This window comes from Culex quinquefasciatus, chromosome 2, assembly GCF_015732765.1.
Source record: "Culex quinquefasciatus strain JHB chromosome 2, VPISU_Cqui_1.0_pri_paternal, whole genome shotgun sequence".
NCBI lineage: Eukaryota > Metazoa > Arthropoda > Insecta > Diptera > Culicidae > Culex > Culex quinquefasciatus.
The window spans coordinates 216,854,811-216,874,140 of record NC_051862.1 but is presented as its reverse complement, the minus strand read 5'-3'; the positions used below and the strand labels follow the sequence as shown (position 1 = coordinate 216,874,140).

The 19,330-nt window shown below is 35.0% G+C and overlaps 2 protein-coding genes across 3 annotated transcripts in view; both read left to right on the top strand.

The window, feature by feature from the left end:
- Positions 1–12,387, top strand: part of LOC119767920 — a 46,865-nt gene extending 34,478 nt beyond the window's left edge. Inside the window, exon 3 of the mRNA XM_038257898.1 lies at positions 12,372–12,387. Within this exon, the coding sequence (XP_038113826.1) occupies positions 12,372–12,379 (8 nt within the window). The 3' untranslated portion in view covers positions 12,380–12,387. The remainder of the gene's footprint in view (positions 1–12,371) is intronic.
- LOC6049763 (CUGBP Elav-like family member 2) overlaps positions 1–19,330 on the top strand; it is a 247,728-nt gene that overhangs the window by 127,512 nt on the left and 100,886 nt on the right. The window lies entirely within an intron of this gene.

Sequence of the window (19,330 nt, the reverse complement as noted above, 5' to 3'; positions counted from 1 at the left end):
CGGTACCAGCTGGCAAACGCGCGCGGTTGGTTGGCGATACAGAGCGAAAACGTGAACTTGATCCATTTGGTTTGAAATGGAGACTGTTGAAAGAAGAGAAAAGGGTTTTGAGAGGAGCAACAAAAAAAAAAAATCTCGGAAAAGAAATTGAATTATGAAATTGAGTGAACGATAAAAGATTTATGGGTGAATCGAACTCCTGAGTTGGTTGGAAGTGCATTTCGAGTGGAATCGAGTGTGAAGAAATTCTTCGCCAGTAGAGCAAATTTCGAGAACGAGACAGACGAGCACCATCAAAAGTGAATGAAATCAACTACACACTAAACAGCTTTACAATTTAACTTTTGACTATTAAAAAAGTTTTTCGCCCTCTTGCCGCTACTCCTTGGAGAGATTCCTCTACTTTTTTTGCCTCAACTTGGCAGCAGAACTCATGAACCTCAAGGAGAGAAACTCCAAGGGGGATGCACCTTCTTTTACATTTTTCCACACCGGTATGTTGGTGAACTTTGCCTAGCCTGCAAATGTGGCGGAAAGTCACAAAAACCAGCACCACCACCACCTTGCATGGGGTTTCCCAGGGAGATTTTTCCTCCCGAGGTGAAATAGTTCAGTGCACTCAGTGGAGTAAAAAAACGATTTTAAGATAAAAATTTCATCAATTTTAAATTTTATCTGTGTTATCTTAATTGAACCTTCAAAATATTTGTAAATACAATGCATTAAAAATATATAAAAGGTAATATTTTTGGCAATTAATTTTTAGGCTGGTACAAATATTTTTAAAACACGGCCAGGGCCGAGGGACAAAAACTTTTTTAAATATTTGCATCGGCCTTAAAGAAAAAAAAATATTTTGCACTCAAAATCTATGAAAATATACAAAAATGACACCCAAATGACAAGTTAAGAATATTTGAATATTTTTTTTGTGATGTAATTTTATTATATTTTAACGTTTTAAGTATTGACATTAAAATTTGACCAATTCCTTATATTTTTATTTGTTTTATTTCACTACCATCGTGCAGTATTATTTTTCTAATCACAGTGTTTGGACAGCGAGTGAAATCAATCCATGCTTCAAAACCATAAATTTGCAATTAATTATGGAGTTGTGAACAGTTTGAGAGAACATGATAAAGAATAATATTGAGATGACGTTGAAATGAAAAAAAAAAAAAAAAAAAATCATGAAGAAAATATGGATTTGTTGACAAATCTTTTTGTCCATAACAAATCTTACGCATTGAATTCACCTTAAAACTGCCTTTTCACTAAAAATATTTCTTTTATGAAATCACAAGTCAAAGTTTTTAAATATTTGGAGCTAGATTTTTAAATATGTTTGCATTTTTTGTACACCTTCTATACAATACGAAGTAGTTTTATAATGATCAGCTTAAAAATGACTTCGGCTAAAAGAATTTTCAAAGCAATAAAAGTAGTTTCATATTAATTTCGCTTACGCTCTGTTAGTGTAAATTCTTTATATTAAACTGTAAACACTTTTTAACAAATTAACCAAATTCTTCTTTCACAACCCTCTTTGAAACATCAAATGATATTTTTTTTTCAATTTTCATTCAATTTGGCCATGGTAAACATAATCGTGAAAAAAAAACTTAATATTGATCTTGGCAAAAAGAGGTACCATATTTTTAGATGATTGTTATATTTTCGTTTAAAAAACTAACCAGAATTATAATAGTTAATTTTCATTCCAAAATATCGTAATTTGTGTTACTTTACGAATAAACAAGATCCCAGTTGTAAAAGCTTCAGAAAACAAGTCAGAAACTAATATTATCTGAAATATTCCTTGACGAGAATTTTTAGACGAACTGATAAGTTAGAAGAACATGAAATTGAATTAAATAAAATAAAATTGAGTGTTTTCATTTTTTTTTGTAAATTAAAAAAAATGTGCCAAGAAGTTAGGAAAATGTATACTTCCGCTTGAATTTCGGGAATTCCCGGGAAATTTACAAATTTCCCGGGAAACGGGAAATATTTTTTTTCGGGAAATCCCGGGAATTCCCGGGAATTTTTTTCCCGGGACGGGAAATTGGACGCTCTAAGGTCGAGTCCAAAAGTGTACTCAGTTGACCTGGAATGATTCATATATGATTCACAATTCATGAGTGCTCTTTTAACTACAGTCCATACTCTATTATCCGAAGCCTCGATTATCCGATGTTTCGATTATCCGAAGGTTTGTATGGAACTTCGGATAATCGAACCACGAACATTTTTTTTGTTTTTATTTCTTTTTCTTGTTTTAAACATCAAATTCGAGTTCTGCGACCCCATTTTAGTCAAATTTTAATAGTTGATTGCCTATTAGATAATTGAATGCATTTTTTCAATATTTCGTCACGGCCATACACGGCCGCCATCTTGAATCAAAAAATGTTAAATCACTTTGACGTAGTTTAGGGGTCATACTTTAGTCTGACTGTAGTTACAGATCGTATTATAAAATTTGATGTGGATCGTTAAGACCGAATCGGCAACTTTTAAAACAGTAAGGGTCCATTTTCAAAATTCGATGTGGACCGTTAAGTCAAAATTTGCTCTGGATGTTGTGCATCGTTAATTCGCCATCTTCCAAGATTTAAGTGGACTCTCAATCCACAAATGCAAAGTAATCATTTTCCACTTAACGGTTCATTTAGTCAACATTACATCAATAATTTTAAAACATGATGTGAATCCTTTAAGGGTCCATATAAAAAAGTCAACTGAGTGTACGAGAGTATGTCACACGCAAACTTGAGCGAACTCTATCTCTTCCACAAAGATGTCCCTCCCCCTCTCAAGGACCTCTCTCCCCTTTCCTTGTCTATTTTGTCTATTTTGTAAGAGGATCTCTATATATTTTGTTAATTCTTTCTTTCCTTCCGCTGCAGTACAGCACTGGATGCTGTGTGCTGAAAAACTACACTCTGGTGCATGCCAAATTCAGGAAAACTGCTGTTGACACTGCTCTGGGATTGTGTGAGTGTGTCTGTAAGTGTGTGGAAGGAAGTATTCGGAGACTTCCCGTGGGGGTTGCACAACCCCTAAATTAAGAATAAAAAAAACTTATTTTTTTAGTAAAACATCATCCATTAAAACAAAAAAGCTACATTAAGCTTATCGCAGAAAAAAGTTGTGCAACAAATTTATAAAGTATGCAACATAAAACATATTTATTTTGCATTTAAAAATGATATGTTGATGTGCAACTCTATTGCAACTTGTTTGCAACATAATTTATCATGCAATTTTATCGAAAAATCAACAAATTTGTTATTTTTTTTTAATATTTTGTGTTGCAATGCAGCTGGTCTGCGACAAAATATGTTGCAACTTACATCAAAATCAAGGCTTGCAACATAAATATGTTCAACATTTCTGCAACTTGTTTGCAACATAATATGTTGCAGATATGTCAATTCAAGCGAAAGAACAGCATGTCTGTAATTTGCTGCAGTCAAAAAAAATTGTGTTCTGTGTATATCAGTACAACTGGTCTATGACATGACATGGTGAAAAATATAATTTAAATTTTACAATGTTTGCCAAATATTTATGTTGCATAACGGTTTCACAACAAGTTACATTTTGAAATTGTAGCTTTTCAATATAATTTTATGTTATCATGTTTTATTTGAAATTTTGTTCTTAAATAAATATTTTTCTAACTAATTTTCATAATTTTCCCACTGTTTTCCCGAGATTTCAACTTACACTCGCCCAAAATCCCCGCGCTGCGTCTGTGACTGTTGTGCCAAGGACGACTCCCTTGCCAAGAAAACTGCACTTTATGCATACACTTTGCCAAGAGTCGTCGACTTGCGCGCCATGAAGGAAGTTGGGGGGCATGACACCCAGAGGAAAATTAAACTCCCCGGCTAAAGTTTATGTTTATAGTTATCACATATGAAGTTCGCTCGCTCGTGGGACACAGTTTGCAACGAGCACCATATTATTCGCATAAAGTTTGATCTTGTGAATGGGTCGCCGTCTTGGGTGGTGGTGGTGTTTGCTGCAAAGACCAAAAGTCGCCGATATTGGCTTACCGGAGGGAAAATGGGATTGCTGGTCTCGGGGTCGTTTCCGGAAATCTCCTCGAACTTGTTCGTCTTGGCTAGGGCTAAAGAACGAGAAATGTCTATTGTTAAGCGGGGATAAAGTTTTCCAGGAGGACCCTTTTTTGCGCATCGGATGCGAACTTTTGTACCATTTTACGCAATTTTAGCTTCGGGTGACAGCGGAAACCATTTAAATTCGATGAGGTTGGCAGAAGCATTTCAATTGAAAGATTTAAGATGTCAATAGAAATATAGAATAGAAATTTCGATTCCTTACAAAATAGCGAAATAAAATGGATTAATAAATGGGAAAAAGTGCTCTTTTGAATTGTGACTTAACGGTCTACATTAAATACTGAAAATGAATTCTTTACTAGTAAAAATGCCTTTATGATTAGTGACTTAAAGGTCCACATTAAGTAAAAAAAAAATGAACTCTTATAGTGACTTAACACACTATTTTTTTTTTAAATAAGAATCTTAACTGGTAAAAAAAATGCAAATAATAATTATGACTTAACGGCCCACATCAAATTTTGAAAATGGACTTAATGGTCCACATCACTTTTTTTATAAAATGAATTCTTTACTAGTAAAAAGTGCTTTTATGAATTGTGACTTAACGGTCCACATTATTTTTTTTAATTAGACCCTTAACTGGTAAAAAAAATGCAAATAATAATTATGACTTAACGGTCCACATCAAATTTTGAAAATGTACTCTTAACTGGCACAAAGTGCACTTGTGAATTGTGACTTAACGGTCCACATACATTTTTGAAAATGGACTCTTAATTGTTAAAAATTGAGCTTTTGAATTGTGACTTAACGATCCACATCAAATTTTTAAAATGTCTTCAATCTTGTAATAACTGTTCCTGCGAATTGCGACTTAACGGTCCACATCAAGTTTTGAAAATGGACTTAACGGTCCAAATCATTTTTTTAAAATGAATTCTTTACTAGTAAAAAGTGCTTTTATGATCTATGTGACTTAACGGTCCACATTATTTTTTTTTTAATTAGACCCTTAAATGGTAAAAAAAATGCAAATAATAATTATGACTTAACGGTCCACATTAAATTTTGAAAATGTACTCTTAACTGGCACAAAGTGCACTTGTGAATTGTGACTTAACGGTCCACATACATTTTTGAAAATGGACTCTTAACTGTTAAAAAGTGCGCTTTTAAATTGTGACTTAACGATCCACATCAAATTTTTAAAATGTCTTAAATCGTGTTAAAACTGTTCCTGCGAATTGTGACTTAACGGTCCACATCAAATTTTGAAAATGGACTTAACGGTCCACATCATTTTTTTTTAAAGTATTCTTTACTAGTAAAAAGTGCTTTTATGATCTGTGTGACTTAACGGTCCACATTAAATTTAGAAAATGGTGTCTTAACTGGTAAATTTGGGAATTAAGAATCATTTTAACGTTCCACATCATACTTAAGGGTCCACGTCATCTTTTAAATACGAACCAATCCGTTTATGCTGGACTTTATCTCGATCTTAAATACATTCAACTCAATTCAAATCACATACACGTTTCAATCCCCATAACATGTCATTCTCATTAAGAACAAGACATCTGTCTCTCGGCATTCAAAGCGGACCTTGGTAGATCTGTACACTCTGATTAAACGTCTCGTTCGTCAGTTAGTGTGTCTCTTTCTAGAAATGAGGGAGGCGTTACGTCCAAAGGAAAAACACTATCCATAAATCACCCTTTAGGTTACAGAATGAAACAACATCCCTCCCCACCTCCCGTTTCCATCTTAAATTAAAATCCCCTTCTCCCCTCCCCAACAACATCCGCACTAATCAACAATGTCTGCCATTCATTCCGGGAGGGGGCGCATCATTTCTTCATCTGCGAGGGCTTCATCGTCATGAAGTTGCGTTCCTTCTTGAGCTCATTACAAAGCGCCAAGATCAAGATGGGAGCATCCTCTTCGTTCAGCAACAGCCAGAAAGTGAGCCAGATGAGTGATGGCACGAACAAAGTGCCGCCATTTTTTCTTTTCGCTCCCCACCACTTGGCACCTTATCCTGCCGCACTAATGTTGGCTGATTGTTGCTATAGTTTTGCCCTACTTGTTGAGGATGAAAAATTAATTTCGTATTCATGTTATGAAATTGCGGTGCGCGAGCTCTTTTCCTTTTGTTTCTTCTTCTTCTTTCATTTACAGCTGATGGACAGAATAAAAAAGAAAGGGGAAAATGGCGCCTCGATAGCGAAGGAGAGTGTGGGTGGTGGGGGGAAAACCCATTTTCATTAAACTATAGTTAAGGGTCATTTCGCTCCGTTGTTCGGAGGATGCTTTCTTGTCTGTTGCAGGATCTCGTGCAGTCGCAGTGCAGCTTTCTTGGCGGAATTCCATGGCAATTGACAAAATTTTGAGGCAATTTTAGAAAAAAAAATAGGCTTAATAGACAAATTAAGTGCTGAGACAAACACGACCATATTGGCAAACAAACAAAAAAGCTTTGAAAACTTCAAGTTTCAACAATTTAATTATCCTGATGAAGACAACTGCACCAATAAAATTCTTGGAAAACCCTGGACTCAGGTGTCCATTTGACCAATCTTGTCCCAAATCTGTTTGAAGTTCTCATGCGTTGCAAAAAAAGTTGCACACAAGAATGTTGTGCAACATTATGCCATAACGCCTCATTTTTTGAAACAGATTCTTGAATTGTCCTTAAGGCACATTTTGTCTCATTGTGACACTGTTGAGACAGAATTGAACAAATGGACAAGTTTGGATTTGTTTGGGAAAATTTTTACAAACGAGCTTCAAAAATGATTTGTTGAAGACCTCATTGAAATGGTCGGAAAATAATAAAAATAATCAAGGAAAGAGCATTTTTTTCAATGTCCATTTGTTCAAGCTTGTCCCAAATCATTTTAAAGACAACAACAGATATTTGAATTATCATTTAGACAAATTTTGTCTCACGTGTGAGACAAAATGGAACAAATGGACGTGGTCAAATAATGATTTTTAGTGAAAATTAAAAAAAAAACAAGCTTGAAGGTATGACCTCGTAATAAAACTAAATTAAATGAAAATGGAGAGGAAAGCTTTTCACTCGAATGCCCATTTGACCAATCTTGTCTCATCTAACAAAATAAGTTTTCTTTTGTTCTAGAAGTCGTAGCAAAATCCAATACGCATCGTTGTCGTTGAACGCGTTGTTTTTCTTGTTTTGCTTTGAAAAATTTCATTTACTGTCCTTTGGACCAATGTTGTCTCAGTGTAACCTTAAGTTGAGACAGGATGGAACACATGGACAAATTAAACATTGAGCTGAAAAAAAGCCTTTCATACGAGCTAGAAATAAGATCCATTGACTACATTGAAACTTTTAAAAAAATAATAAACATCTGAGGAAAGCATTTTCCTCATGTGTCCATTTGACTAACCTTGTCTCAAATCAAATTTGGAGAGTTATCTTGTTTTATATCTCGTTTGTCCTTTCATAGCAATATATTGCACATGATTGTCGTTGTATGCTTCCTTTTTTTGCTTAACGATATTTCATTAACGGTCCTTGGGACAAATTTTGTCTCACTCTTACCAAATATGTTGAGACAGAATTAATCAAAAGGACAATTAGTTAAAATTGTTAAATTGACCGGATTGAAAAATAATATTGAAAATAACATCCAGGGAAAGCATTTTACTCAGGTGCCCATCTGGCCAATCTTGTCTCATGTTGACTTTTTAAATTATTTCGTTTTAAAAGTCGCTAAATGATGGAATGTTGTGCATCATTGTCAAGAAATGCATCTCCTCGTTACAACAGTTCGTTTCGCAACATTTCTTGATTTGTCCTTGGGACAAATTTTGTCTCATTGTTGGCATGTTAACATGTTGAGACAGAAATGACCATTTGGACAAAATTGAGAATTAAACGTGTGTTTTATTTTAAATTTAGAAGGAAATTGTCGAAAATTGTGACGTTTAATCTTCAATTTCCAAAAGTGCCAATGTGACCAATTTTGTCTCAACCCGCTCTCACAACTGCTGCACGCAACAAAACTTGTTGCAACAAAAGCTGTTGCGTAGCGCTAACCACCTAACTTTCCTCACTCGCTCTGGAAACCGTTTAGCACCGTCATCATCGTCGTTTTGACATCCTCCGCCCTCGAGCTCAATTTGTGGGTCGCCGGTCACCGAGAAAGGTTTGATTAAAGTGTCACACGATCTGACGGAGCCGGGAAATCTCTTCGTGTGTCAAGCATACTAATTAGTGGCAAATCGATAAGTGTGGGGGTCGTCATGGTTGGTAATGAAATAAAATTGAATTTCCATCGGTTGGGAAAAAGTTGTCTCAAGAACGCGCTAACAATGAAGCTGCTGAAAGAAAGAAATACCATTAGCGAAGCGACATTTTTTCTCTATTGTTACGATAACGACAATGTCTCAACCGCGGGGGACGTCCTGCGCGCGAAAGGGTTTGTCGTCCCATCATATCATTTCTGTGTGATGCGGTTTTGTTGAAATGTTCCGCGCTTGGGTGACCTTTTGTCGTGCGGCTTCCAGTCTGGTGGAGAAAGCCATAACTGGAATGAATGCAACCATTTTTTCATCTTGTTTAAGGGTGTTGTGATACAGTGATTTTGTTGTTGTCACCCGCTGTGTGCCCTTTTGTCTCAGTTGGGAATAATGAAAGTCGTGATGTATTGTTTTGTGTTTTATCATTTAAGGACGATGGCATTTGACAATTATGGAATTCCATGTTGTTTGAGACAGGTTCAAATAAAAACAATTGCAACATTAGACTTTTGCAACATGAGACAAGTTCAACAAAACACTGTTGCAATATGAGACAGTTGCAACTTTGGACAGTTGCAACTTGAGACAGCCGTTACTTGGGACAGTTGCAACTTGAAACAGTCGCAACTTGGGACAGTTGCAACTTGGGACAGTCGCAACTTGAGACAAATCTAATTTGTGACATTTTGACTTTGTTGCACGCAACTGAAAATTGTTGGAATATTAATAGGGCGATCTACAAATTGCTTATGTTCCTGAGCAATCAATTACCCTTTCACAATTGGAAATCCTTCTCTCTGTCCAAATAAATTAATTGTCCCACTAATCCTGCCATCGAACAACACCTACAAAACAAACCAAATTTGTTATTCCTAAACATTGTAGGTGCCTCGTCGGCTGTCCCAAACCGCACTCGGGGCCAAAATTTAGTACGGTATCGCAAACAGGTAAACAATCTCCGGGGTATTAAGCCATGAATCACTTCCAGGCCAGGACTTGGGACAAATTTCGCCCTTGTAGTGCTGCCGAAAACAACCAAAACTAATAAATGCGTGTTTCCTCCGGTAATTCCCACCGTCGAAAGCTCTCTCTGTTGGACCTCCGTACACAAAATATTTGAATATATTACGGGACAGAGCTTTTCTTGAGCCTCTTCCCGGGGACACCGACTGAACCTCCGGGGGTAACGACTAGTATTAGTGCGTGCGTACAGAGGGCTAGTGTTGGCCTAATAGTCGTACAAATTAAGTGCCCCCCAAAATAAACAATAACACCGTCCTGGTGGGACGGCCTCATGATGGAGTCATTCGCCGGATAACCTCTCTCGGCGAGGAGCAAGGTGCCGAATAACGTCTATTTGATGGTCTCAGGGTCGATGACGGGGCCTTCTTTGGGGGATTGGGAGGGAAAGACGCTTTTCCGTTGGCTTTATTTACTAAACGATTGTCTCATTTATACGACGCGGTGCGATAACATCGCCGTCAGGTACTGCAATTTGTCTGCGACAGTCGTGCTGGGTAGTGTTGCGCGCAATTTGTACCGATTTTGGTCGCGAGATAATGCGGGGAGAGGGTTTTGGGACAAGGTGAGACAAAAGTGGTCAGATGGGCACATTGACATTTTTAGCAATCCTGACTCAAATCAAAGTTGAAGATTTCTCTTGGCCTAGAAGTCGTGTCAAAACATTCCATTAACTGTCCTTAGGACAAATCTTGTCTCATTGTGACCATATGTTGAGACAGGATGAAACAAAAGTGCAAATGTGGCAGTAAGTTGCAAAAAGTTTTTGGTTCGAGCAACAATTTTTATTAGATGTCCATTCGACTAATTTTGTCCCAAATCAACTTTGAAGATTTCTCTAGTTTTTTGAGTAGTTACAAAATATTTTAACATTTTTGGGACAAATTTCGTCTCATTCTTACCAAATATATTGAGACAGAATTGACCCAAAGGAAAAAAATATGAAGATTAGTTTGAAATGCTTTTGAAGCTCAAAGCTTCAAATCAGATCCATGGACTTGATAAAACAAATTTCACCCAATTTTTTTTTTTGTTTTTTACTCAAGTGGACCATTCTTGTAACAAATTGCCTTTTAGAATAATCCTGTCGTTGAATGCATCTTCTTGTTGCAACAGAACGTTGCGCAACATTTCTTTTACTGTTTTTTTTTTGACAAATTTTATCTCACTGTTACAAAATATGTTGAGACAAAAATTACTTGCGACAGTCGTAGAGAGTTTTGGGATAAGGTGAGACAAAAGTTGTCAGACACATTTGTTTTTTAAGCATTCAGCGATTTTTCGCAGTAATTTTGCCACAAAGTGATACAAAGTTAGTCATAAGGGCCTAATCCTAATTTGTTCTAACTTTGCAGTGATTATTAACAAAGTGAGACATAGTAGGTCATATTGGCACTTGAAGAGATAAACCTCTTCAACCATGAATATCAATTTTGTTTTAAAACAAGATTTGATGTTGAAACAATAACTCTTGCTTGTTTAATTTCTTGCAACATATGTATGTTGCACAATTGAAATTTTAGTCACATAATCGTAATTTTTTTTCCAAAATTCTGCAAAAGGTTAAGAAACGTTAGTATGACAATATGTGAACAAAATTTGAGCTAGATTTTTTGTTGCATGTCGCAACATTATTTTTGTTGCAACATCATTATGTTGCACAATGGTATTGAAGTAAGTTTCAGTTGTCACAACCTATTTTTTACGTGTTATCTTTTTTTTTTGTTAAGTTTCAGTTTACTTTAAACAATGTGTGACAAAGGTGGCCATAAGTTGAATAAGTTGCATACGAGTATTGATTTTGTTCTATTACATCAAATTATGATTCATAATATTTCATAATACCATCTTCAATGCTACATTAATATTCTGCTTGCAACATTTTTTGTTGCACAATGCTTCTAGAACAAGTTTCAAATGTCGCGATTGTGCAACAAAATATGTTGTATAAGAGTAACAATTATGTTGCTTCAAGTAAATTATGTTTTGATGTGATAATTTTCAGCGATTGCAACATTATTATGTTGCACAGCGGTTCCAAAACAAGTTTCACGTGTTTTAAATCATATTTCAACCAAATATCGCAACTCATTCGAACCTCCCTGCCCTTCTACGTGAGATCTCGCGGTTTGCGCGACGCTGTTGATCCACCAAGATTGAGATGATGATGATGCATACAGTTCTGGAAACAAACGCGTCGTCTAATCCGTGCGGAGATTTGCGTGACATGTTTATTAGCTGCGGATTCATATATCATCCGATGTTGTCTTTGTTGTCGTTGCTGGGATTGCTCACGACTTGGTCGTCGAATGCTAATTCTGGAAATTCTTCGCCGCGCAAAACAATTGCAAACTAAAGTAGTTTCACGGGAGATTAAAATTCCAATTCTAGGCACGTCCCGGGACGGGAACCTTCTGAATTCGTTCGACTGTACCTAACACGAATTACAGCTCGCTCCAAGGTTAGCCCCACATTAGTCGGTTCAGGTCTTATCGGCAAACTTGGCGGGTTTCGTAACTTTTCTCGTACACACACAGGTACTGGGAGGCCTTTTTGTTCAGCACTCAGGTGCTAGTTTTTTCTGCCTTCTGAATGGTTCCCATTTGGATATGGTACACGTTACTGTTTTGTGCGACACCTACTAACTGTTGAAAGGGCAGTGGTCCTCAACCTTGTAAAGACATTTTTTTGTATTTGGAAACCACGTGGAGATTTTCCCTTATCCCCTTAAAAAAGTGGAGCATCAACATTTTCCAACTTTCAAATTTCGTTTTCAAAATAGTGATTTAAATTAACATTTTTACAATTCACTTGAAAACCACTGACTAAACGACTAAGTGACCACTTCCCACTGTCCCGTCACTTTCGTTTGCTGGGGGATTAGTTACCTTTGTCGAGTTTCCGCTTGAACAATAGCTAAACATATCAATTTCACACCTTATTAATAATTGTTTTTCCTTCTCTCACTTTTCGTTCCAGGTAAGTGACTTCCAACCACGATTGACGGGGCTAGAATTACCCCCAACACTTTAAGGTGGAGCGTGTAAGTTTCAAAACTCGATCGGAAACTGACCTATCGCAAATTCCCGAAAATCGATGGCCGCCCGGGTCAAATCGTCAAATCGTGTTTTGAGAGTTGTTTGAAATTCCTGGCGCATAATCCTCCAGCAAATATTTCGGCTTGCGATGTGTGTTTCGGCGAGCCTCGATTTTGGAATTTCCTGGGGCACACCAGAGGCATCTCGTTGGACACGTGCTGATGAGCGGGGATAACTGGGGTGAAATGGTCGATATGAATAAACTTTTTTTTATGTTATTAGAAATGAAAGTTTGTTACACTTATTCAGCTTCTTGGTAACTGAAAATTTCTTATTTTTATTTCCTAGAAATCGTCATGTAAAAAATAAGGTTTAATTTGGCGTCACTCAGAAAACATGAAGGGCCTCGTGGCGCGGTGGTTAGCGGCTTCGGCTGCCGATCCTTAAGTTTCTGTGGGGCGCGGGTTCGATTCCCGCCTTATCCTCCTGGCCTTCTATCGGATGGGGAAGTAAAACGTCGGTCTAATTGCGTAAAAGAGGTTTTGGGTGACTCACCACACATAACCTTCGGACGCCTAGAAATGAGCAAACGCCTAGAAATGAGCAACTAGCTGTCCGATTAACTATGATTGAGAAAAAATAGCAGAAAATTTTACAAGCTGAGATTTCAAAAGGTGGTTTATGGATGATCCTATTGCAATTATGTGTTTTTTTATATTTTTTTTTTCATTACGATATTTTAAATTAAAATTAAGGTATTTTCTTAATATTTTTAATGATTTTTTTTTTATTTTGTATCGATGTGTCATATTTTTATTAAAATAATTTTCTAGGCAGCTTCTTTTTTTCGGAAAAAATCTAACTTGGTTTTAATTCATTGCTTTGCATTATTTAATCTTTATTCCTTACTACTTTACTTCCTAAAATTTCAGTTTTCTTTTATTCTGATATTTTTTGTTCGTTCTAAGTATTTGTATTGACATGCTGATTTTTGTCAGTTCATGATCGCTCAAAACTCTTGATTTATTATTTTTTTTTACTCTAGATTACCATTATTAAAATCGGAGAAAAAAACTAAATTTAAGATTTGGGCACGTTCTGAGGAAAAAATAAATATCATAACCAGGGTTGCCAGATAACTCCTTCTATGTAAAATTTTGTAGGATAACATAAAATTCTGTTTTAATTTTTTTATGCGAAAACATACATTTTTTAAGCATTCTTATGTTCATTACTGCAAAACATTTCTAAGTAGCAATTATATTTCTATGCAACTGATATTTCTATATTTGTTGTTGTTTTTATTTAATTTTGTGTTTGATGTGAAAAACTCTGAAATCAGCTAAATGGCAAGTCTTGTTTTTTGTTAGCTTGGCAATATTATTGTTAAACAATTGTTTTTTTAAAGTTGTTTTGTTCTTCTTTTCTAAATTTGCTCATTAATTCTGGCAAACTCTTAGTTTGTTAGATTTTTTGAATGTTTCTGTGAAAAAGTCCAAAAAATTATTTCATAACATACAAATTTTGGGGCATGCTTTATTTTTCAATTTATAAATTAAATTTTTGGTTTTTATAAGTTTTGGACAACATAAAAAAAAAAGATTTTTTATACGAAGATAACAAGGTTGTTAACGAAAAAATTATCGAGGTTCGACAACGGGACGATAACGATAATACATCGTTATCGTTATTCCGAAAATTCTATCGGCGATAACTTGTATTTAATATATTTCTAAAAATGACGAAATCCAACCAAATTATGTTGAAAATGTTTTTTGATAAAAACAACACAAAATACCGTATTTTCTCGAAAATACCAAAATTTTGAAAATTCGCAATATGTGTATCAAACGATTCGAAATTTTGCTTGCATTTTACTGTTTTAGGGTTTTTTTTAATTATACACTAAACTTTTCACAAAATATTCTATTTTCTCGAAAATACTTAAATTTTTCAAATTCGCAAAATGGGTATTGAACGATTTAAAATTTTGGTTACATTTTCACTGTTTGAAAGTTTTTTGAATGAAATAATTAAATTTTCACGAAATACCGTATTTTCCAGAAAATACTCAAATTTATATAATCAGCAATATGGGTATTAAACGATTCGAAACTTTGCATGCGTTTTTATTATTTTAGATTTTTTTTTGAATGAAATATTAAAATTTTCACTAAGCACCGTATTTTTTTAGTGTACTTAAATTTTACCTGAATTCACACTGTTTTAGAGTTTGACACCCATGTTGAAAATTATAAAAAAAATGAGTACCAGAAAACTTTAAAACTGTGAAAATGCATGCACAATTTCAAATCATTTGATACCCATATTGCTAATTATAGAAATTTGAGTCTTGTCGAGAAAATACGGTATTTTGTGAAAATTTTAGTATTTCATTCAAACAACTCTGAAACAGTGAAAATGCAAGCAAAATTTTGAATCGTTTGATACCCATAGTGCAAATTATGAATATTTGAGTACTTTCAAAAAAAAAATTGATTTTTTGTATTTATACTTACACGAGCAGACGGAAATAACTTGGGAATAACATTTTTTGATATTTGAAAATAATAGACCAATAACATTTTATGTTATTTATAACAAGATTTGTTATTCGCTGTTATGATTTTTTTTGTTATTGGATTGTTATTGTTATAACAGACTAATAACATGTTAAGTTATTCTTCAAACAAATCTTTGTTATTAATTTTTGTTATTTTAACAACTAATCCGATCATCCCAATAACATTTGGAGTTATTCTTCCATAACAAAAAATGTTATTCCCAAGTTATGTTTGCTTTCAATCAATATCAGACCAATAACAAATTTTGTTATGATAACATAAACTGTTATTCAACACTTATGCAAAAATGATTTTTTCAAGAAGAATCCATAACACTTTTTGTTATTTTAACAGAATTTGTTATTGAAATGGCATGAATTTTGTTATTACCGTCTGCTCGGGTAGCAACTAACTAAATTACCAAAAAAAATATTTTAAGCAATGCATTGAAAATTGAACATGATATTGATGTACTAAGCCAATTAAAAAAAAAAGATTTAGAAAATGAGTTATCGTCAGTTAGCGGCGATAAGATTATCGCCGATATAATTATCGAAATAACGATAACGATAGATTATCGTTATCGGCCGGACGATAATATTATCGACGATAATTCTATCGGCTAACAGCCTTGGAAAATATCAACAACATTTTAATTTTTTTATAACAACATTTTTTAACAAATTCCGAAATATTTTGCATTTTATGTACCCTAAAATAATTGCTCAAATGAGAAATTAAATTTTTCCACCTTAAAATTAGCCTCTTCACATGTTTTTTTCACGATTTTTTTGAAATTGTTCAATATCACAAAATTAGACGTGGAATCAACAATAAATGGATTTTCTTTTTTTTACTGAATTGTTTTTGATTATCATTATTTAGGGTAATTTTCCATAATTTTGAAATAGTAGTTTATGCAACAAGTTGCAAAAAGAAGATTGTTTCAACGAGTCGAATATTTGTCCAACGAGGTTCACCGAATAAATACGACAAAATGCAAAACCAAGTTTTGCAAAGAGTTGCATACAAGATTTTTGTAACTCCAGAAATTTTAAACTCCCATTGAATGGAATTTTTAGAAGTATTTAGACAATTCACCGTGCTAATCAAAATAATATTGAAAAAGTATTATTTTTGACACAAGTGCTGAAAAGTTCAACTTTTCATCACCTATTTCAGTGCTGAATAGCATAAATTTTCAGAACTTGTATTTTATTTTGAGAAGAGAAAAGAAGGCATTTTATTTATTTATTTTTTCATGAAAACTGTGACTGTGTTGCCATTTAAGATATTAAACAATTGTTATATGTTGAATTTAAAGCATTGCTCCTGCCAAAAAATTGCAAAATAGATATTTTTTTATTATTTTGTAAAATACTTACAATGCAAACAAAATTTGCTCTTACATGTATCCAAATTCGAAAAAAACTTAGTTTAGACCAGTTGACCAGTTTCTTGAGTAAGAAATTGTCAGAAATTTAACAACTGGCAACACTGTCTAGTTTATGTGTTTAACCTTATAAATTTGACGGCACTAATTTGTATAAAAATGAATTCCACAGTTTTTCTGTTCACCGTTGTACAGGTATTTGGCAGATCTTTACGATGAGATATAAATATTGTATTTCTGGCAACACTGTCACATAAATTTAAGACACATTTTGTAAGTTTTAAGGACCGGTTTTACCCCGATTCTCTTTCACCACTTTGACCAATCACTTCCGAATCAGTTTCGTTCACATCTTTTTGCACGTGTGTGTGTGTGTGTGTCCTGTATAACGTTGGCTGTATGTGTGCACGTGTCGTTCCTGATCACCGGAATTTTATGAGGGATGAATAATAATGATGACCTGACCTCCACCCTCCCGGAGGGCATCAACCCACATGAAAAACTGTGACAACCACCACCGCTCAACGCGTAATTTTATGTGGTTTTTCACGCAAAAAAATGTATTCACCACATTCATCTCATTAGTGCCCTTTTTTCTCCGGAGTAAGCGACAAAATTCCGTAAATTCCGGAAACACGGAGGGAAAAAAGTTTTTCGGCTGCAACTCAAAAACCACTTTTCCGGCTGAGGCGGCTTAAGCACGTCGTCGTCGTGTTGCCTAAAATAGTTTTAATTCAATTATGAAATGCTAATGAATTTTTCGGACACATTTCAGGAGAGAGAGAACGTTGAAGGGACATTCACTCTAACTCTGCTCTAATGTGAGTCTGCTTCCGGATTTGAGCTTCCGGGGGGCGTACTTTCTAGTCTGGATAGCGTCCTGTTGTGTCAAAAAGTCCAGACAGACTAATGTGGGTCAGCTTAAATTGAATTTAATAATAAATTAAGTGTTGAGGACGGTTGATCCTTTTCGTAACTTTTGTCCTGTCCAAACATGGATTTGGGTCAAAACTTTAACAGTTTAGTGCGAAATTTATTCGACTTTCGCGCGCGCGCCCGAAAGTAGGCAATTAAAATTCGCGACCGGAAACCCCCAACTTAATTTTGTTTTAACAATAAATTTAAAGATTTGCCCCTCCCTTTCCACATGAAAAACCACAAGCAAGAGATTACAACTCTTTCTCCGATGTGTTTTTTGCGCGAGGAGGATAACTTTCGCCAAATATTTACCGAATTGCTTATCCGGCTCAACAGTCCGGAAGTGGAGTGTTCTAGAGCAGCAGCAAACATATTCCAGCTCAGTCGAAATGGTGGAAAACCGCCGCCATCGTTTTGCTTGCTCTCGACGTGGAAAAAGATGCTTTTCCCTTGTTTTGCAAAATAAACTTGCGGGAAAAGGCGAAGCCCGTGGTGGAATTTGCACAACTTCCGGCACCCGGTTGGTGCACGGAGGGAAAAAGTCTGATCAAATTCTTTAGATTTAACTACGATTTTTGCTTGATGAAAAATTGTCAAAATTTCATCAAACTTATTTTATTTCTAATTTTTATCAATTTAAACCTAAGACTTTACCTCAGTGTCAAAAGGAAATAACCCGACACGAACCAAACTATAGAAACATCCTGCTCTGTGTAATCTGATTGTAAACATTTGCCGAAAGAATGTCTGCTTCGGTGTAGGAGTGTGTGAAACCACTTTAAGGGCGTGTGTTGGTTGGCATTTTATTACAATATTGAGGGGTTTTCCTCCAAGAAACTAACTCTCAAGTAAGCACACAGTCCCGGTTCCCCTTAAAAAGTATCTTGTCTTGTTTTAATTTAGTGTGTTTTTCCACTTGCAAGGATTATGCAAAATTTCCCATGTTTCACGCAAACTTGTGCCGGAAATTGAAAGAGCAAAAATATCGTCACTCTCAAGCTGGCTGCTGCTGCTGTTGACGAAGTAATAAGTTATTTGTTTTTAATTAAGCTAAACTTTGACGACGATGTCTTGAGCGAGTCGATGACGGAGGCGGATGTTGTCACGCAGAGAAATTTACTCCACGCGCACGCAGTTTACTCGGTGGTTTAACTTGAGTCGTGAAAGGGATTAAGTTGGAGATCTGTACTGGATAGTGCTTTCCTGATACTTGGCGTGGTGACACTCGTGTTGAGTGCGTTGGGAAATTGAGGTTAAATAAGAACTTATTGCCACCAGGAAGATGAAAGATGGATTGTAAGATCAGAAAAACTAACGATAATGTAAATTCCTGATGGGATGAGAAGTTAAAAGATAGATAGAGAACCCATCAGATTTTTGATTTATGTTAGGTGGGGCCAGATAATGTCCAATGACGTCGGAATTCGACCGGTAGAATCTTTGTCATTATGTAATGGGTCATTGGAAGCAGATCGAAGGTTATCACTACCAAATACAAAATACTTTGAGATTGAAATAACCTATATCACCGTTAACCAAGTCTGATGCAGATTATACTTTCCCATAACTTCGTTGCCGGCCAGCGAGTTAACACTCACAGATTTTTTTTTGTACTGTTGACCAGTTCTGAGTTTTTTATTTTATTTTTTCATTATATTTTTTTTTCTTAAATGAAACGTAAGACTCAGCTCATAAGCTAGATTTCCGTAAAACGTTTACCAGCTGTAAATTCAATAAAAATCTGGAAAATCTTAAAGACAAATTTTCCAAAGCAAATATGCGTTTAAAAAAGTTTTTTTTTAACATTTTCATGTATTTTACCACTGTTAAAATCAACATGGGATGAAAAGAATGAGATAAGACTCAAAATTAAATTAGATTAGCATAGACGATTTGATTAGAAATTTAGATACGATTAAAGGATTGAAATTTGATTAGATTAGAAGATGAGATTAGATTAAAAGATACGATTAGATTATTAGATAAGATTACATTAGAACAATAAGATTGCATTCGCAGATAAGA